At 39.9% G+C, this 19,989-nt stretch overlaps 2 protein-coding genes and 8 non-coding genes across 11 annotated transcripts; all 10 read right to left on the bottom strand.

Annotated features, from left to right (window-relative positions):
* Window positions 1-2,374: 2,374 nt before the first annotated feature.
* Window positions 2,375-7,640, bottom strand: LOC115591855 (calreticulin-like). The gene is made up of 9 exons (XM_030434224.1): window positions 7,347-7,640; window positions 6,662-6,763; window positions 5,130-5,333; window positions 4,774-4,868; window positions 4,331-4,540; window positions 4,105-4,218; window positions 3,285-3,428; window positions 2,910-3,002; window positions 2,375-2,777 (listed from the first exon to the last, which is right to left on the bottom strand). The coding sequence occupies exons 1-9, from the start codon at window positions 7,438-7,440 to the stop codon at window positions 2,532-2,534; spliced, it is 1,302 nt and encodes a 433-aa protein (XP_030290084.1). The 5' UTR covers window positions 7,441-7,640; the 3' UTR covers window positions 2,375-2,531.
* A 1,127-nt stretch (window positions 7,641-8,767) lies between these two features.
* Window positions 8,768-19,288, bottom strand: tor3a (torsin family 3, member A). Of its 2 annotated transcripts, none has more exons than XM_030433880.1 (19): window positions 19,211-19,288; window positions 18,668-18,711; window positions 18,433-18,477; window positions 18,203-18,250; window positions 17,656-17,704; window positions 17,417-17,467; window positions 17,205-17,229; window positions 16,982-17,019; window positions 16,758-16,797; window positions 16,536-16,582; window positions 16,169-16,240; window positions 15,964-15,991; window positions 15,674-15,729; window positions 14,332-15,133; window positions 14,064-14,186; window positions 12,378-12,643; window positions 11,213-11,388; window positions 10,119-10,243; window positions 8,768-10,010 (listed from the first exon to the last, which is right to left on the bottom strand). In XM_030433880.1, exons 14-19 carry the CDS (start codon window positions 14,495-14,497, stop codon window positions 9,763-9,765), a joined length of 1,104 nt encoding a protein of 367 aa, XP_030289740.1. In that variant the 5' UTR covers window positions 14,498-15,133; window positions 15,674-15,729; window positions 15,964-15,991; window positions 16,169-16,240; window positions 16,536-16,582; window positions 16,758-16,797; window positions 16,982-17,019; window positions 17,205-17,229; window positions 17,417-17,467; window positions 17,656-17,704; window positions 18,203-18,250; window positions 18,433-18,477; window positions 18,668-18,711; window positions 19,211-19,288; the 3' UTR covers window positions 8,768-9,762. The 2 variants fall into 2 exon arrangements, with proteins under 2 accessions (XP_030289740.1, XP_030289738.1); XM_030433878.1 differs by having other exon boundaries at window positions 14,064-14,195.
* LOC115592100 (small nucleolar RNA SNORD47) lies at window positions 15,806-15,879 on the bottom strand. The gene has a single exon (XR_003986076.1). It is a non-coding gene; the product is annotated as a small nucleolar RNA SNORD47 (small nucleolar RNA).
* Window positions 16,863-16,943, bottom strand: LOC115592092 (small nucleolar RNA snR60/Z15/Z230/Z193/J17). The gene has a single exon (XR_003986068.1). It is a non-coding gene; the product is annotated as a small nucleolar RNA snR60/Z15/Z230/Z193/J17 (small nucleolar RNA).
* Window positions 17,084-17,164, bottom strand: LOC115592093 (small nucleolar RNA snR60/Z15/Z230/Z193/J17). The gene has a single exon (XR_003986069.1). It is a non-coding gene; the product is annotated as a small nucleolar RNA snR60/Z15/Z230/Z193/J17 (small nucleolar RNA).
* LOC115592091 (small nucleolar RNA snR60/Z15/Z230/Z193/J17) lies at window positions 17,294-17,374 on the bottom strand. Its single transcript, XR_003986067.1, has one exon. It is a non-coding gene; the product is annotated as a small nucleolar RNA snR60/Z15/Z230/Z193/J17 (small nucleolar RNA).
* LOC115592089 (small nucleolar RNA SNORD79) lies at window positions 17,537-17,619 on the bottom strand. Its single transcript, XR_003986065.1, has one exon. It is a non-coding gene; the product is annotated as a small nucleolar RNA SNORD79 (small nucleolar RNA).
* On the bottom strand, window positions 18,320-18,388 carry LOC115592095 (small nucleolar RNA SNORD75). The gene has a single exon (XR_003986071.1). It is a non-coding gene; the product is annotated as a small nucleolar RNA SNORD75 (small nucleolar RNA).
* Window positions 18,566-18,632, bottom strand: LOC115592096 (small nucleolar RNA SNORD75). The gene has a single exon (XR_003986072.1). It is a non-coding gene; the product is annotated as a small nucleolar RNA SNORD75 (small nucleolar RNA).
* On the bottom strand, window positions 18,866-18,947 carry LOC115592090 (small nucleolar RNA SNORD74). Its single transcript, XR_003986066.1, has one exon. It is a non-coding gene; the product is annotated as a small nucleolar RNA SNORD74 (small nucleolar RNA).
* Window positions 19,289-19,989: the final 701 nt, after the last annotated feature.

The following is a 19,989-nucleotide window of genomic DNA, read 5'->3' on the forward strand; positions in this document are numbered from 1 at the left end:
TTTTGATCAGAAGACCTAAACAAACTAATTCAATAAACTCCATTTGTTTTCATGACCGAACAAACTGAATAAGCAAACTGATTTAAAGGACAACACAGTTGTATGCTGTTTTACTTTGTTTATGTGTGGCAGACCCTGCCACCTTTCCAGCTTCAAACAGTGTTCTGAGGATCTTAATTTACTCTGCGAACAGCTTGTTTATTCAGTTATGGATAAGCTGAATATTTCTGAGTTTGTATTATAACCTCATTAATATTTTAAATGTTAAGATTCGGAATTTAAATTTCTTTTCTCCAAAACTACATAGTGCCCCTTAAAGTAGTAAGCATTTTTTTGTGTTTTATGTAGGTCTTACTATGTTTATATGCAAGACCTATTCACACCACCAGAAATAAAATAATCATGAATCCTTTCTCTGGGTTTCTATCCAGTGATGGCATGTAAGGAAGTACATTTTCTAACCTTTGAGGTAGCCGACGTGTACTTACTTAAATACTGTATGTCAATTTCCTGCTTCCTCCAATTCTTATGCTACATTTTGGTTGCAATATTTTACTTACCAACTAGCCTGCAGCAAAACTGTGTTGTAAAAACTAACCATTATGAAAATGCTCTACTTTGACTCTGATGCAGCAATCTTACTCTAAGTAACTAGTCACTAAATCTATCACATTAATGTAGTCGAGTAAAAAGTACAATATTTGCCTACTTTTGGGTACTCAATATGACACTGTTTATATCTTTCTATTGGCCTAAAACTTGTCAGTGAGTTTAAACATGGTGGACTGAGTCTATAAAATAAAAGACTTACCATGTGTAAGTTTTCAACTGAAGGAAGCAAATACCCCAGTTTGCTAAAATCGTTGAAGTCCAAGAAAATATACTGAGGATATGAACTCAGTGTCGTCAATAAGACCAATGGAGCCTGACGACAATGTCAAAATACTCCTCAGTCCTGCATTCAAAATCTTGCGTAAGTCAAAGTATTATTATAACCATAAGGTGGAGCTTATTGTGACCACTTCACACGCTATTTGGTTGTGTTAATAGTTTTCTCAGATAGTGCAAAAATAACTACTAACTGTAACTTCCACATAAATGCAGTAGAATAAAAAGTATAGTAAGGATTTAAAGTAGCGTGAAATATAATTACACATTATGGTTGTAAACGTTCAATTCCACTTCTGCTGTGGAGAAAAAAACAAATAATGGGAATAAAAAAGCAAATAAATACACACCACATACCCTGCTATCCATGTAAATACAGCCATTCCAAAAGTCACTTTAAGTATGACAAAACAAAAGACTTCCACTCCTTTTGTCCTGGTTGTTTTTATTGGACAGAACACCTGCCTTTGATTTGTTTGTTTTTTTACACAGCAACATGAAAATCTTTCCACTTCAATTACTACCATTAGTACAAAATGTGTCTTTTACAAAAGGATCATCTTTCAGACTGTTTTTTGGGACAGTGTGTTGGGTTACAGCAGTGCAGATATATTAGCATTAGTAATGAGGAGACTGGTTGTGTACACACCGACTACAAGTAAACCTAAAGTGAACGCGAACTAAATGAATGGAAGCTTTCCTGCTACTGGAGTGCTCCTAATGTACATCTGAGTTTGAGCACAGTTTATTTAGACACACAAGACTACAGTATTTGCATTGAAGTGAAAAAAGTGTTAACTATACAGTACAAAACTATGCAAAGGATTTCCTCTTAAAGCACCCCGTATTACCATCCTACAGGCGACGGCATTTTTTATTTTTAGAACAGGTTGTCAAATATATGATGTCAGTCCTGATGCACTCTTATCCCCAAGCTGTTATCCTTTTGTTTGAATCAGAGAGGTTTAAATAAGAGCAGGCAAGCTAACCTGCGTAGCGATGTCCAACCCTGTGGAATCCTTTTAAGATTGATGTAGCTTTTAAAAAAAGGGGAGCATGAGTGACAAAACTGACTTTAAAAAAAACAAACAAAAAACAAATGTGACTGACTAATAAGACAAACACACGAGGTAAAAAAAAAAAAATTCAAGGTATTGTCCACAAACCAAATATAGCTTCTTTTCATGTCACCACAACATTATACTTCATAAAAACCCAGAATTTTAGCTGAACACAAATGACGATTCTATATTTCTCTTGGGTATAAAGTGGAAAGCGATTAAATTTTTTCCTGTCAAGACATTCATTATGACATCTTCAATTTTAATAATAATAATAATAATAATAATAATAATAATAATAATAATAATAATAATAATAATAATAATAATAATAATAATAACAACAACAACAACAACAATAATAATCATAATAATAACGCACATGGAAACAGGAAACAAAAAAATAATTGCCCTTTTTTTCTCCACCTACTTCTCTGCGTTGTAAACAAACAAAGAAATGAAAAACCCCATCCCACCCCACCCCTGCCCCTGGGTGTCAGTCATGAGGGTCGATCATCTCCGGCCTCCTTCCAATGGCTCATTGACAGTCCACTTGCTTTCTCAGCAGTTCCTGCATGGAGTTTATAACTCGTCCTTGAGTTTAGAGTCTGAGCCTTCATCATCCTCTTCTTCCTCCTCCTCCTCTTCCTGCTGCTCTTCCCCCTCTTCCTCTTCGTCTTCCTCTTCCTCCTCCTCCTCCTCTTCCTCCTCATCCTTCTCTTCCTCCTCCTCTTCCTCCTTTGCCTCGTCTCTCCTCTTGCTGTCCTCTTCCTCGCGCTTCTTTCTCTCGTCCTCCTCTTGGCTTTCCTTCATCTTCTTCTCTGCATCCTGGAGAGGATACACATAAAAGAAAGCAAATTAAAAAAACTATAAAAATATAATTCCTTATAAATCCACCACAAAATACAAGCAGGATGCATGTTTACATGAGTTTTAAAAATAAATAAGTTTAGGGCTGACCTTAGTTTTTCCCCATGTGTCATTGCCCACTTCCTCTGCCAGGTTTGGGTCATTAGTGATGAGGAAGTTATCGAAGATGGTACCAGACTTGACCTGCATTAATGAAAAAAAAAAGTTAAGTTATGAGGTACTTAATGCAACGGATTCAATAAAAGAAAAGCCACATTGTTTTTGAAACGTGTGCCCTCTATCTCCACAACATCTTGAATTATCTCAACTTCTCAAACACAAAACTTTGCAGTGGCTCTAACCGAAAATCAGCACGAACACAGTGCATGTAAAAATGTTCCCATTCCTGGATGGATATAGTTGGAATGACAGTCAAACACCAGTTTTTCAGTTTGCGTTAATCAGTCAGCTTCAGTATCTTCTTACCTGCCACAAGTCGAGTCCAATCACACCGATGCTGTCGTATTTATAAATCTCAGAGTCGGCTGTGTACTCCGGGTTGTCAATCTCTGGGTGGATCCACTTGCCTTTGTAGGCAGGATTGCTGATCTCACTGGGCTTCCACTCACCCTGTTGACATCAAACAAGACAGAGAGAGCCAGAAAGTGTGGTGAGTGTAAGAGGAATGTGTCAAAGTTCTTCAGAAATAGGAACATTTTATTGCATTATTATTTATTATTTATTAAACTGCAAATAGGGAACAGAGAATAATCTCGCATTTCCAGATCCACATTGTGTCAGTGCTGGAGAAGCATCTGGCTGCCCCCATTGTCATATTTCAATAGGCAAAAAACCCATTTGTTTAAACCAATGACAATCGACTTGGGTATTGAAAGGCCCAAATTACAGCGTCAGTGTCCCCGCTAAATAATGTAAGAGGGAACTCGTTTGGGTGGAACATTTGCACGTGGGCAGGCAAGTCATTGTATTAAAATGACTAAATCCCCACAAAATAAAAAATGGTAACAACTGCCATCTTACTTATGTCCGTACCATTAGCAACCAGGTTGCGGTGAGGGTATATAACCCTTGCAGTGTGTAGCATCTTTAAGCATTGTACCTACATGCTCGGAGATTGTTATGGTTTTCTACAATAATGGGGATTTTGAAAAACACAGAGTTAAATAAGAGAAGAATACGGCCTAAAACAGGCAGCTAATTGCAGGTTTATACCAACAACAGGGGGAGTCAGACTGCCTATTGATTGATTACTGTATATTAATTGCCATTATCATTCACCGTTTACCTTGTAATCAGGGTTGGTGACCATAGGTGGCTCCCACTCTCCGTCCATCTCTTCGTCCCAGTCATCAGGCTTCTTGGCATCAGGATCTGGGATGTTCTCAGGTTTGTCCCAGTCCTACAAAAAAGTTACAGTCAGAGATGAATAAATGAGTAGAACTCAAAAAAAGGGGCACAAATCGATTAAGAAAGGTACAGAGTTCTAGGATGGCCCCAGCTGCCCGACTGACCTCTGGTTTCTTATCATCGGGGTCGGGAATCTTCTCCCTGTCATCCCAGTCCTCAGGCTTTTTGGCTTCAGGGTCTTTAATCTTTTTGGGAGGCAGGAAATCCCAGTCATCCTCCAGATTGCCAGACTCGACCTTCTTATTGTCGATCTTGACCTCGTAGGTGTTGTCTGGGTTGACAATCAGCGTGTACAAGTGGGTGTACTCATCATCCTGCAAGGTGTAAACAACATGTTCGCAGCTGTTCTCTGACTTTGTTTTATTCATGGAGGATTTACATATAATGGTTTTATGATGCAAAACACTTTCAGCATCTCCTTGTTGGTTTGGTTTTATGGTCAACGGCAGTGTTATTAGAAAATTTTAGTGAATTGTAACAAACTTTAGGACAAGTTTTTTGTTGCACCAGGAATTATAAATAGCTCAGAGTTAGAAACACGTCTTACCTTGCATCTGATATCCTTGTTAATCAGATGGTTCTTGCCTTTGTAGTTAAAGATGACATGAACCTTCTTTGTGCCAGGGCCACAAATATCAGGACCTGAACAGGCAGACAAACAAGTAAATAAGTAAAAATGTGGAATCTAATCTAAATCATCTACAATCTGAAAAAAAAAGAGCCATTAAATACACTTTGCCAGACAAAATTTGTACATTGCTTTTAGAAAAGTGAGTCACTGGTGTATACACCATAATTAAGACCTGTCAAGCTGTGTGGAAACATAATGAGAAGAAGATGACATGTACAATTATCAGTGAAGAATAAACATAAGAAGCAGAGTTTTAAACCATCCACACTCACCAAACATGATGTTATAGACGGAGTCTCCGTGCATTTCCTCCTGGTTGAGGCCAGAGGGGAACAGTTTGATGTATCCTCCACCACAGTCAATGCTCTGCTCGTGTTTCACTGTGAACTGGATGACTAGAGGCTGGCCTTGGTTGTTGAAGTCATCAAAACGGGCCGACAAGGCATAGAAGCGGGCGTCCTGGCTGGTCTGCAGACCTGTAGTGAAAAGAAAAGTATGTCATTGCAATGTATGAAGGTCGTCTCAAGTTGTACAGCTGAGAGACAGCCTGTTGTGATGATGTCATGCAGAGGCTGCTCCACGGACACTGAATAATGGAACAACTGTGAGACACTGCCAACACCCACAGTGATTTCACCGTGATACTGGCACAGCTGATGGACAGTTTATTGGATCTGATATTCAGTGTCCAGCCCACAGCACTATCCAATTGGTTACTGCAAAAGCCAATCAACACTTAACAATTAGAATCTCAAAATTAACTAGTAATTAGGTTATTTCATAAATGGAGAGGCTTATTTACCCCCAAAATGTAGCGTGGTGGAAGTATAAAGGAGTAGAAAGGGGCAAGTACAAGTACCTCAGAATTTACTTGAGTACAGTACTGTACTTACTTAGAAATTACTTAGTTATATTACAATAGTTATTCTATCTACTAATGTATATCATACATTATGCATGTTCCAAAATGGTCATCGGTCTTCTTGATTACTAATAAATGTTATCTGCCCTGAACAAAAAAAACCAAAGAAAATCCCTGCTAGAGGCCCTACATTCAGAGTAATCTCATTTATGTGAACTCTCTCAAACTAAATTAACATACAGGTTTATAGACTCAGTACTTCCGTGTCATCTGAACTTTGAAAAGTGTTATTCACTTCCAGGATGGACAGTTGCATGTGTAGATTTTTGATTACCTACACAGACACCTTAAACATGGTTGGTTGGTTGGTAAATAGGGAACACTAGGATTAAGGACTATTTGACCAAAATGCACGTCCTGTTTCTGAACACTGGTAAATTCACAGTCTTGATGGTCTCCAGCTTGTTTCTGTTATGCAAAATTCCTCAGGTTGTTTCTTTTAAGTTGATGCTCGTTCCTTTATGTGAAACTTTATATGATGCGGCCCTGGCTTGGACTCCATTGTAAAAGAGACTCTGAATCTCAGCTGGAATAGTTCAGGTTTAATAACGATGAAATAAAAAAAAAAATTAAAAAAACACCTTGTCACCTTTGTTAAAGAGTAGATCTCGACCTAATATTGTGCCACTAGCAAATGTCACGTTAAGTAGTATACATTTAAGAGAAATGGTCCTTTTAATCCTAAAGAACACAACTGAACCTTAAATAAATCCCAAGCAAGCACCACTTTAAGTCTCTCTCTAAACTTCCTCGACACACCCCGCAGATAACAGAGAATACACACCCATATTTTAAAGAAACACAGCTTAACACCCAACACAATGAGAAAACAATGTGGGTGTTGACCACAGATCCACAGTGGGTGGATATCTTTCCACTCACCTTTGTCTTTCTCAGCATCTCCATAGAACTTCCCTGCAGTCAGGACAAACTGGCCGTAGTCGGTTTTGTGCTTGGATTCCACCCAGCGACTCTTCCAGGCATCTGGCACAAACAAGAAAGAAAAGGTTCAGCCGCACGGCAGTCACTCACAGGCCCCTGATCCACCACACTGATGATGCATCAGTGCAGGTGCACTGGGAGCGGGTTACGCTGCAGGGGGCAGTCTGCACGGTGTTTAATATGAGGATGGAAATGTGAGGATGAAGGAACAGGACAGATAAAGGTAAAGAGGGTTAACGGTGAATGACGGGGGGGATGAGCATTAAGGGGGGGGGGGGGGGGGGGGGGAAGGCAGACATGGTGTTGGATGATAGCAGGGGGTGAAATGGAGAGGACGGAGAGGAAGGGAGGAGAGAGGGGTCAAAAGATAAATAGTGCCCATGTAGAATAAATGCGTCTCAAAATTAAGCATTAGACAAACAATACATCACATACAGGGAGGCAAAATTAATAGATGTCATGTCAGAAAAATCACTCCAACCAAACAACCAACAAGCTGAATAGCTACCGGTTTAACCATACACACACCGATTCAGTGCTGCACTATGCGACAGATTCACAGTTTCAACAAATCACGACCACACGGTTACATAATGAAGGAGCAGTTCTGTGTGAAGGACCTCACCCGCGTCTTCGAACTGCTCTCGAAAATACACAGAGGACTCGGTCAGGACAGATGCGGCCGACACGGCCAGCAGCAGCAGCGACAGGGCTGTCATGGTGACGAGCTGGAGCACGCTGCCGGACCCAAAACGAACCAACTGTGACGATAAATAACTGTTGTCTCTACAGTAATGTCTCTACACCGTGCAGGAGCTGCTGTTTGTCAGTCCAGTCCTCTAATACAGGTTACAGTGGAAAAACGCTGCCGCTTCTCTCCTCTCGGCTCGGAACAGATGTCTGAATCTGATTGGACGGCGGCCGCGATCCTGAATGAGGAAGCGTTATCGCTCTCGGCCAATCGGAGGAGAGGAAATCCAAACGAATAATCGCTGCAGCCAATGGGAGCAGACCACGCGTTTGCTTGATACACGCCCAAGGAAGGCTGATGCGCCGTGGGTGAATCATAAGGGGAGGAAATCATTGTAAAATGGATAAATCACTAATATCCGTTTTTTTAAATGTATGTGAAAGCAAACTAAATGTAACAGAGAAACATATTTGTTCATCATTGAGGATTCTCTCGTGAAATGGTTTGAAATAAAAAAACAACAACTCAGTTTTGAATTACAAGCAGTCTTCTTACATAAAAACGTTAAAAAAAGATTAAATTAAAAGGGTTGAAACATTTTCATTTCAAATCATTTTCTATGAATGTGTAAACCAAAAGTGTAAATGCTACAAAATGCCTCTAGCGTCACTGATAAAATCAGTGTATGTGAAATCTCACATCTCAAATCCCAAATCTTTAGGTGACATTTTAGCTTAAAAAACAGTTGTGATATCACAAAAAACTCATGCATTTTAGGTGTTATACTCAGATTTAAAGTGTGAACAGAGAAATTATAAAAAATAGCCCTCTAGTGTTTGACTCTGCATCATTCTTCTCAAATATCCAACTGAATTAACAAATAGCAAAACTCATCTTTGATGGACTACCAATTATTTTCTTGAGAAATACTGTAGAACGCCTACAACAAATCTTAATGTAAACGTTCAAATATAAGTGTATTCCATTTATGCACATGGAGACACACCGAAAACAGCAATTATTCATATGTGAGTAGTTGAAACCAGGGATTTTTCTTTTTTACCATGCCTAAAAGCAAGTAAATCCTAAACTAACATTACCTGCTGTCTCTCTGTGTTAATGAAGCAAAGTGCCTAAGCGCTCAAGAAAGCGCATAAAGGACATCCATGGGACTGAAATCCACACTCTAGCAGCATTAAACAACTTAAACAAATCATCCACAATAAAAAAGTTAACAGATGTAAATTGCTACGAATTGTTCCACAGGGTCCCTTTAAAGAAAGAGAAAGATGGGGGGCGTCATGCGAAGCTGAGACTGAATCCCCCTCAAATACATTCAATAAAAACAACTCCTGTTGGTTTACTGTGGGTGTTTATTTTCTCAAAACCATTTCTGACATTTCTTCGTATGTTCTTCTTGTGATGTGACTCTGAGCTATAGAGTCACTTCAGCAGACCGACTCAGACCGGTGTGAGAGTATGTGAAAGAGAATGCATGAATTGTGGAGATAAAGCAATGCATAAACATAGATTTGTGAACTATGCCCCAAATGAACAGCAATATATTAAGTAAAGATGATGATATCCAGACATTTAATACGTGTCTATGAATCAATCAAATTACAGATGATAAAAAATACATTATTAATAGTCATCAAACATATCAAACACATCTAACTTTCAAATAGATTCATCGCTTCTGAAAACATTTCCAGGGAAAGATTTCAAGTAACATTTGCATCACAGCACCATGTACGTTAGCTGTTACACACTCCATATTGTTCACACAACAGTGCTGTCTAATAAGTTCTAATGGCTTACAGTAGCACCAATGTGCATTCAAACAACTCCACTGCTCTCTCCAAATAAATAAATAATGCTGATACGAGCACAATGCCTGACATGCAAAATACTAACACATGAAGTATGACATTATCCAAATGTAAAAAAGTGCAACTCAGAGTTTGGCAAAGGTGAACAGACATAAATAGTGGGATAAAAATGTTTCCCCTGTGACATACACTGCACAACCACAAACACCGTCTTCTTTAACTCTCAGTCTTGATTCAAACCGGGCAGGTGAGGTAGAGCAGCGACACTGCACATGATGACCGTCTAACACTTCTCATATCTGCAGGGTGGGTCGTGCTGCTTTCCCCTCTGGATCTGCCCTGCTGCCTGACCTTCTCTGAGGGACCTGGACAGACACATGTTGTATCTTTGGGGACCGGGTGTGGGGAGTACATAGAGCAGAGCAGAGCAGAGCAGACACATCTCCTCTGTGGCTCTGTATGCAGATGGGCTGGTAAAGCAATCTTACACCTCCTCCAGGTCTCTGTCTGTGTCCCTTCTAGGGGAGAAAGAAGTTGATCCGCTGGGGTATGGACTTGCATCCCTGGGCAGAGAACAGTCTCTCCTCTTTGGGGACATATAGCATCGCCTTGGCCACCTCATCCAGCGTAGCTTCATCCGTCTCCAAACCCCGTGCTGCATAGGCGTCCCGCGCACAGAGCTTAACATGGCGGTACTCCAGAGGCAGGAACGGCACGAAGAAGTCGATCAAGTGGCCGGACATCAGCTCACTCTGAGCGAATCCACCTGGGAAGGAGAGCCATATGGAAAAAAATGTTCAGGAATTTTCATAATTAAAGATTCACCACTAGATGTCTCATATGACAATGCAAAAGACGCGCGAGAGCAGCTTACCTTGAGACTCCATAGTTTCAGCGCGTAGCCGGTGCTCCAGGTCTTCCATACCGATGTCCTCTCGATTTTGACCGGAGTGCCAGAAGTCCAATGCAACATCATTGATCGTTGCTCCACCTATATTACTGCAGACACAACAAGAATATGATGTAAATTCTCTGCATTGGTGGAGATTTGATTACTTCTGGTTTGGTTGGATGCATGTGTGTGATGAAGGCTGTCAGTCCAAAGTAGTGGAGAGAAATTGTGTAAAGTATAGACTGCTCTTGGACAAATAATCACAGATGAGGGTTGACCAATAATACACATTTTTTGCTCATGGGGTAAATCCGCCATTTTTACACATTATTTACACAGAGAGAGTTGCATGTAATCTATGTATCTATCGATCTGTCTGTAATCTAAAACACTGCCTATGGTTATGTCAGTCAGTGTGGATGACGGAGGCACCAGGTTTTCTACTTTTCCACAATTGAAAAACAAATGATCAAAACCGATAGAGCAGAACCACAGATATTATCTTTTATATTCCATCCCTTCTTCTTCCTTTTAATAACCTGGCACATACATTACCCACAGTGCAATCTACCTCCTGAGTGACATCACTGGTGGCAGTTTGTCAGATTACATGCAGCTTCCTCTGGAGCCACTAAAGGCTTGATGCTACTTTTTCACATTTGCACATTTTACACTTTAAATGTGTCAAATTTCTGTTCCCTCAACAAGGGATAGATTATTGTAATTATTGTAACACAAATCTTTTTCTACTAAAACTTAATGCTGATTTGTTGCGTATTAATGATTATTAATGATTATTTAAATGCAACCATAGTGGCCGCAAGCCTCTCCTACATCATATCACATAACATTGAAGTGAAAAATGTGTTTCTATATTTGACTAAGCAGATTATCCGTCATTAAAGTCGGACATGAGTAATTGAAAACATAAAAAATCCATGAAGAGAGCAAATGGAGACAGAGGAAGGACAATCCTTCATCACAGATGAGCTGCCAGAGGTGCAATAAATTCTGAGTGGTAGAGAGTTTTCTGACCCAGATTCATCAGATGGGACGTGCCTGATGTATAAACCAACCTGAGGAAGAGGAAGATGGCTCTGCGGTAGCTGACGCCATCTACGTTGTCATAGTGGTCCATGTAGGGTTTGATGGCATCGATGAGGCCGGGGTGAAGCTTCTCAGCCTCGTCAAAGATGAACAGGGTCTGAGGGCAGCGCAACACCATGTCCCGGATTGCCTCTCTCAGCTGGCCCTGGATACAGAGAGGGTGATCAGAATCTGAATCAGGTTTGAAACCCACTTACTAAAGCCTTCTTGATTTTTACAGTGGAGTCTGCCTTTGTAATTTTTTGCTCCAATTTACTGATAACTGAACACAGTACAAGTCTAGCATCTGTTTTTTTTTGTTTCATGGAATGCCCTTGGATTAAAAGAGCTGCTGTTTTTTGATAGCTGCATTCGGGAAGCAGCCCATCTTTGGCATCTGCTCTTTTTTAATCAGAATCACTTTATTGCCAACTAGATTTTCACATACAAATAATTTGTCTTGGTGTTTTGGTGCATAACGACAAATATAGCAATTAGAAAACATATATAGAGAGATGAAAGAAAGTACAGCAAGTCGAGAAGCATACACAAAAAATCAACAATAATATTGTAACTCACTTTCGGTGTCAAAACTCTGTGTTTTTCCTTTCCCTATACTGTGTGTAAACATTTAAGCCATTAACAAGAGAAATGTTCACTGAATTTTAGTCATGAGGGAAAAGGAAATGTAACTGAACATTTTCAAAATCCATTTTTATTGCCACCCTTTAACCTTGTAAATCTCATTTAGGGGAGACCTCACCAAGACAGGTAGAAGAAATGCCAACATTAACAGATTCTGAACATTTTGATAGTAAGAGTTTAAAGGTTATCATGTGTACTATACCCTGTTAAATCAGTGTGTGTAATAATACTGTGTCAATATTAGTTTGTAATCTGACGCAGTGACTATGTTAAACTGTGTCTAGAGGGGACCAGGTGAGCTGGTCCTGGCTGGACAAACACAGGGTTCCAAAAAGCCAAGTATGTCAGTACTTGTGTGTTTGATTTGAACAAACTAATCGTTATCATGCGCCGAATTACAAAACACAGATTAAACATCTGACTAAAGCAAGCGGGCCACCGAGAATGTGTCCTGCGTGATCCTGGCACGGAGCGTCAAACTCTGTGCCAAGAGGGCTCTGCGCGGCTCACCTTGTACGTGTCCACCAGTCTGGCATGTGGGAAGTGGAACGGGGCGATGAACAGTCGGACACACTCACTCTTCACCCCGTCACGATACAGGTTATCTGCGATGATCCGGGCCACAAAGTTCTTGCCGGTGCCAGACCAGCCGTGGAAGGAGAGAGTCAGTGGCTTGTTGGACTCGGGGTTGTTGATGAAACCCTGGATGGCTTTCAGAACCACAGACTGAGCCAGGTGCTGCCCGTGGAGCTTCGTCTGGAGGTCCGTCGACAGACCTGCGCAGAAAATACCTTTAGGTTTCAGCATATACTTAGTTTTACAATATATATTAATGTGTCTCTTTAAAGTATGTGATCCACCAGGAAATACATTTGAAAACTAAAAATGTAGAGCCCTTTTACGTACAAATGTACCTTTCCTATATACCTGGTGTCATTTGCATACTCTTGCAAGCCTTATAATAAACAGTATTCTTTATGCTTTTCGGAGCTGGAGCAACTGGAACTATATAAAAGTTGAAAGCTGTACACGGCTCAGACGTGAGTCCATGTATCTCAGTTTTACTCAGTCTAAACATCATTTGGACTGTTAAAACAGTCGAGCGGCGATATTCACTAATTTGTGAAAATATTCAATGTCTGATATTTTTATATCATGTGAAACAGCAATCAATAACTAAAAGTATGAACAGCTGACAAATGGAAATATCCTTGCTTTCATCTTGTAGACCGTGCAACTGCACGTGCAACAGGCCCCCTGCAATATCAGTCGGATCTTGTGTAAAATATCATTTAACAACATTTAGTACAGAGTTGTATAATGTACCAAAAAGTCACACTTGAGTAAATATCATGTTCATGAGGATATCATGTTAAAATGTCACTTGAATGTCTGATATTAGATGTAAATATTCATATGCAGGGTTCAACGTTAACAGCCTGGCAGATTATTGGAAAAGAATGTTAATATTCAGAATTTAATGGAGCTCTAAAACAAAACTTTAAAATATGTAATTTTTACTGAAACAAGCTGTTCTCAGGGGAAAATAAGGTCCTACGAACACTGTTTGAGGCTACAAAGGTGGCAGGGTCCGCCAAGTACAAACAAAATAAAACAGTATGAACAGTACATTACATTCCCCCCAATCAAGGTTTTTTTTTCTTAATATGGCAGGTTTTTCCACACATGAATCGAGGGTCTTCAGACAGAGGATGTGGTTCACTGTACAGATTGTAAAGTTGGCTTATCTAGTTTGTGTAGATCTTTGTCTTCTTATTATACATTTCTAAAACCCCCAAACTACATAGTGCACCTTTAAATGACCATAGTGCATAAAAACTACAAAATTTTCCTCCAAATTGCAGCGGAGAGGAAGTATAAAGGAGCAGAAAATGGGAATAAGTTAAGTACATCAAAATTGCACTTAAATTCATACTTTAAGAAACGTATTCATCAGGACCTTTATATTTTTACTTTCATTGAAAGCAGTTCATCCATTGTATGAAGGGCCATTTCAGAGTCTAAAGTCAGGCTTATAAAGCAAAGTGTATTACTCTTTCACATGAGCTGTAAATGTATAACTACAATTTAAAAAAAGCCAACAGGAAATAGACACCGCGTTAAAAAGAAAAATCCCTGCGAGAAACATTATCTGTGAGCTCGTACATGCAGTGGGTCATGAAAGACAGCCACTACCTGTGATGTTGTTGGTTATCCTGCAGTCTCCGGACTCACAGCACTGGCCCAGACTACAGTACCACTGATGTAGCAGGCTGATGTAGTCCTGAGGAAAACCTTGCCACAGGTCCCTGGTAGGAACTGTCACATCAACAAGACAAACAGTACAGTGACATGAACGCCGCACACAGAAATTGTGGTACATTTAACGATTATATATTTCGTTCGCCTTCACAAAATCATTCATTCAAAAGTCCCATTATTTCACTCGTCTCAGTCTCGTTACCTTGCTGTGTAGCATCGTCCTGGTTCGGCTGACAGTCCCCCTCCCATATGTTGCAATAAATGTAATTAAAATAGTAAGTGGATACATTAGAAATGCTGTCGAACTGGAAGAAGTCGGCCTCTGCGGACAGAGCCCAGAGCAAAGGCAGTAACCACCGCACAGACATCGAAGAAGAGGATGGTGCGAGGCGGTCGAAAGGAGGATGGACACGGCGTCCCGATCTCACGTTCTCCCATTTATCTGAAGCTGGCAGTCTGCTGGAGGCCTGCTCTGTGTGGGGTACTCACCCCTCTGCTCATGGAGGCGAACAGGGGCGCTCGTTTTGTCCACAAGACAGCGCTTGGCGGTCATTTAGCCCCGCCCCGTCTCTAATGGGATCGCCATGAGCGGAATTCAATGAGTTCAGCCGTCGTCCACTACTTCGTATGAGAGGTTAACCTAAACAGTCTGACGCCTATACGCGTTCAACCTTAAAGCCGCCCGTGAGAGATACTCACGAGTAAAAAACAAAGCTACCATTCGCTAGTGACAGGAAACGGCCGTTGAATGTACAGGAAGTTGGTAAATACGTCATTTCCGGTTAGGTTTTCTCAAATTCAGAGCACGCTAGTTCATTCTCTTGAGTTTGGGCCAATACAGTCAAATTTACACAGTTTGTCAGATTTCACAGAGTAAAACAGACTTGTAAGTTTCAAATCACTTTTATTTTCCACAAACAATCAGGCACTGTTTATTTTAGCATTTAGTAGCAAAACATCCAAGTTGCTCATGATGTTCCCTTGTCCACAAGCTCTCTGGTCAACTGAAAACAGCATTTGAGAAAAATCAGAAATGTTGACCCGTTTATATACACACACACACACACACGCACACACAATAGAAATGAGCAGTTGATATGTGGGTGCTTGAGTTAAATGATTGCCCACATGGTATACGTGTTTTTATAGCGTAGCTGTTCTATGGAACCTGTAATTTAAATATTTTACTGTGATGGAGTTGAAGGACAATCTGTGGGTGAAGTGTGTATGCATGTCTCAAATGCATGGTATAATCAGGGCACTGGCTTTGTTTTATTACATCATGTTCTGCTGTTAACAAAACTTAAAATCATTGTTTTACCACCACTAATGGAATTTGATTCCACTTAGGGTTGCAGCACTGTTTTAAAGTATTAATCCCCTTCTTTAACTTCCAATGTTTACAGTGTAATTATATTTCCAAAATGGCATTGCATCTTAAATCTCTTGCAACCCTAGTTATAATTTCAAAAAGTAGTTCACTACCATTTAGATTTCATGTCATCTAAACAGATTGCACTTCAAACCAGCAGGGTTATACTCACTTGAACAACTGTTTCACAGGCTTGCTCCTCAGGACCAAATGGCTTCAGGGACATTCCTGAGGGGGGAAATTGATTCATGAAAATCAAGAAAACCAGCAACATGGGACAGAAAACAATGTTCACTGACCACATGACCTCAGAAATAATGGAACGGTAAGGGTTATAATCAGCAGAAATCATTTGGCAGAATCTTTTCATCACAGGCAGTGTGGACAATTGACTTTGGCACCCACAGATCAGAAATGATATGCTGAATGTGGTGCAGTTAAGGCAAAGTACTTAACACTTACCAAGATCAGCTTGACATCCAGCTTGTTCCTGGAGATGGATAAAAGAATAACCTTATTACATGCTGGTGATTGGCTGACTCATGTTAAATTCAGTGGGTTTCTCAGTAACACATCATCCACATTGAAGTTCAGGTCAGACATTTGTTAAGACATCACTGAACCCATGGCAGCCATTTTTCAGCTATGAGTGCATTTGCATTCTCACCTCAGTTGATCTGAACTCTCAATTCAATCCAGCCTATGAAGGGAATGAGCATCACCTGAAGCAAGGGGGGGCCTAAATTTAAACAGAACCACAAAAATTAGGATGAAGATCTACACACTGACCAGGTCAGCTAGAGCCAATATACATGACTCCATGGTTTAAAGTCAGTCTGTACTTTGTCACAGGCCAGTCTAAAGGGATCAGAGGGTTTACTATAAACCATCAAGATCCATCCAATTCATGTGCAGCTCTTGAGACCCAGAGGCAACAGTTCTTGGATGATGGCATAGATTTGACAAATTTAAGACTTAAACTACACTGGTCATCTAGGTCTGAAGTGCTTAAAAGTCAACATTTATGTACTCACCATGTTTGTGTGACATCATGTGCTCAGGACAGTCAACTCTGGTTCAGCTGTGAAATTAGAATACTTTGATGTGAATTAAGATTCTAAAAAAATAATCTCTTTTCTTAATACAATCCAGATCAGAATAAACGACTAATTTCCTCAACTGGATCAGCGACCTGATTCAAATTCATCACATCTGAATGCCATTTAGTGCACATGCCACATTGACATGATACTTACCACAAGGCTGTGAAGAGTTCGACAGCAAGGTTTCACATATCTGGATAGGACGAGAGGTTTGTTATTATGGCGTTTAATAATTGAGGACTTTATCACAAATTACAGTTGACACATCAGCTAGGAGCGAAAGACAAGCATAATCTTCATGGTTTAATCTGCTGAACTATGCTCTCATCATTGTATCATGCAATTAAAGATGGTTACATGTGAACATTTGATCTCACCTTCAATTGGCCTTTTGTAGTGCCCGATATTCTGGCAACTGAAAATGAGTTATGGAGAATTTAAACATCACTTCAGAAAGAAAGCCTCACTTTTCATGCAGGCCGACACATCAGCTAGGAGCGAAAGACAAGCATAATCTTCACGGTTTAATCTGTTGAACTATGCTCTCATCATTGTATCAAATGCCATTTTTGATAGGTGTGCATCCGCTATTCAGCTCACCTTCACTCGCCCCTTGGTCTTCATTCTGAAACATGGGAAGAAAAATTAACACAACTTCACAAATTAAGAGGCTTCACAGGTCATGGAGGCCAACACATCAGATAGGAGCGAAAGACAAGCATAATCTTCACGGTTTAATCTGCTGAACTATGCACTCATCATTGTATCAGACCAGTTTAAAATCAGTGTTTATGCTCAAGCACAACACTCACCTGTAGTTGAGACAACAATGCGAAGACTGTATCCAGGAACATGTGCACCATCTGCAAGTCATTTGCCAGACATTAATAAAAGCCCATATTCAAAACTACATGTAGACATTTCTGCATCTGCACTGCATCAGTTCAAAAGATCTCTTTCACTCTTAATCAGAGAGATTCCCAATGTTTTATAAACATGATCATCATTGACAGTTTGTTTCAGAGGAACACCTAGTAAATTTGTTTATTACCTGCTCTGGATGTTGTCTGAATAGTCAATTCAAATCATCCCACAAGAACCTGTAGGAAACCACAGAAAATGAGCAATCAAAAAGAGAATATATAAAAGGCATGCAGGTATCACGTTCTGTGCCTCAGATTATTCAACTGGTGGGTTGAATTTATCGTCATCCATCTAGTCAAGAGTAGCAAATAAATGTCATCACTGCAGCACAGCATGTAGGATAAAGTCAGACTGATGCTTCTCTAGGTGTCATGTGGGAAAGCATAGCTACAGTTTAAACCTCAAATGTTAAGTTTATGCCACACAGAAAGCAGGAACTTAACATGTGGTTGATGAAAACTTCCAGCACTACAAACGTTTTAGATAATGCAATTTCCTGGTGACCCTTGAAGCTCTTGGCCCCATCCATCTTAACCTTTAACCAAATATCAAGTTTGATTGGCACATGCTACATCCATCTATTGTGACATTAGACAAAACCCCATCACATCAGGTAACCTTGGAGAAGCATAAATCCGTCCTTACTGCCCTTTTCAAGTAAGCCTGAACCTTACCCCTTTCTGTGCCACCGTTAGCATCATGTCTCTTGATGTTCCCACTTCCTGTGAAGAAATGTTACAACTTCAGTCTCATTCCACTTATGTCAAGCACAAGAGAAGCTTAACTAGAGAAGCCTCAGTGTAAAATTGTTCAGAAATCGTTTCTGTCCACTACTCTTATCTTTAAAATCATCACTGACTTCAAGTTAGATAGGATTACTTTGTTCAAAAGGCAGTCAACTCACCAGCATTGCATTTGAAGATCTTCAAAACATCTGATCATTATGGACCTGATGGGGGGGGGAATGCACTTTAGTTACAGAGCTCATTTCAATGAGCCATCTTTTGCAATTGGTTAAAGTTAAATGACTTTAATTCAACTTCAGTAATGCAGATTTCAGAAATCACTTTTGTCCACTACTCTTATATTTAATCATCATTAGTTGTATATTCAGACTATAGCATTTAACATTTCCTTACCATCTGATAGCCAACTCCATTTTACTCAGCTCCTGTCGACGGAACTGCAAACAAAGCAGAAAAATGTTTTGACTTCAATTTTAAAACTATGCAATTTATAGATCAGGGTTTGAAACAATCCTGTGATGTAAAACACACGCAACACAGAGGCTGTGCAGCCATCTTGAAGCTAAAATTAAGCTGAAGTCAAGCAGTTGTCCCATACTGTCAGAATAGTTGGCGTTTCTTCACTATTATTCAGATGTCCCTACCAACATATATATCATCATATAGTCATGGGACAACGATAAAGCATTCGTCTAAAACGAGTAAAAGTGAGATTAGCTGAATGGCTAATTAGCATCTGAACATGCGCACTGAGGCACGTGGTAGAGGCCTACAAGTTCGCATTGTTTCTAAACTAACCGTTTACCTTGAAGGAGCAACGGTTTAGAGGAGTAAAGATAGAGTGCATATTAAGCTCCTTGTTTTCACTGTTAAACGCTACAAATGCATTAACAGTTCAAAAAGAAAAACCCATGAAGAAGACGACGTGGCATTTACCTTCTGCTGAGGAGGAAGAATGAGGACAGGCAAAGGGTGCAGCTTGTTTTTATAGAGGATGGCGCAAAGGCTGCTGGGAAAAATAGTCCAACGTCAACTCTAGCGCCTCTGCCGGACTGTCCGGTTATCGACTGGAGAAACAGGAGGAATAAAACATTGAACACTGTAAATCAAATAAATGAAACCAAAGTTTAATAAAAAAATAAATAAAAAAATTAAAGTACAATAATATACTTAACCAATGATGGGGGAAAAAAATCTATAAAAATCATGATTCCTGTTCATGATACCTGCTTTTCATTCATTGAATCTAATGTTGTCGCATTTCATATTTTCTCAGGACATATTATCCTTATAAGCACAGATTACAGATATGTTATTTATGTATGATGCTTATTCACACAGGCTGCCTTTCCAAATGGGCTGAAAGGGGGCAACTTTTTTTTACCTAAATGGTAACACACACCAATTTTACACATTAAAGTGTGTTTTCAGGTTTTGGGGAGTCACTAGAGTAGGCTATTTACTGTTGAGTACTTTTATTTCAGCACTCCAGCCCCAAACAAGTGAGAAACATTCAGACAACTCACACTTCTGTTTTTTCCTTCAAAACAAAAGTACGTAACCAGATAAGGTTTTGAAAAGGGGTCCGCTGCTGAGAAACCTTACATTACTGGAGGCAATTTATCAGATTACATGCAGCTTCCTTCCTTTGCAGTAGTACTCCCCAACACACTTCAATGTGTAAAATTGCTGGACTCACCCTTTGAGTTTCAATT

The sequence above is a fragment of the Sparus aurata genome, chromosome 11, assembly GCF_900880675.1.
Source record: "Sparus aurata chromosome 11, fSpaAur1.1, whole genome shotgun sequence".
NCBI classification, from domain to species: Eukaryota; Metazoa; Chordata; class Actinopteri; order Spariformes; family Sparidae; genus Sparus; species Sparus aurata.

What these genes read in the sequence shown, in the direction of transcription:
- LOC115591855 (XM_030434224.1), bottom strand. Translation starts at nt 7,440, where the DNA reads ATGACAGCCCTGTCGCTGCTGCTGCTGGCCGTGTCGGCCGCATCTGTC. An exon ending in CGTCTATAACATCATGTTTG is followed by an intron (nt 4,869 to 5,129) that starts GTGAGTGTGGAT and finishes CTGCCTGTTCAG; the next exon opens with GTCCTGATATTTGTGGCCCT. An exon ending in CCGATGATAAGAAACCAGAG is followed by an intron (nt 4,219 to 4,330) that starts GTCAGTCGGGCA and finishes ACTTTTTTGTAG; the next exon opens with GACTGGGACAAACCTGAGAA.
- tor3a (XM_030433878.1), bottom strand. Translation starts at nt 14,497, where the DNA reads ATGTCTGTGCGGTGGTTACTGCCTTTGCTCTGGGCTCTGTCCGCAGAG. An exon ending in GACTGGTGGACACGTACAAG is followed by an intron (nt 11,389 to 12,377) that starts GTGAGCCGCGCA and finishes CTCTGTATCCAG; the next exon opens with GGCCAGCTGAGAGAGGCAAT. An exon ending in GCCATCTTCCTCTTCCTCAG is followed by an intron (nt 10,244 to 11,212) that starts GTTGGTTTATAC and finishes TTGTGTCTGCAG; the next exon opens with TAATATAGGTGGAGCAACGA.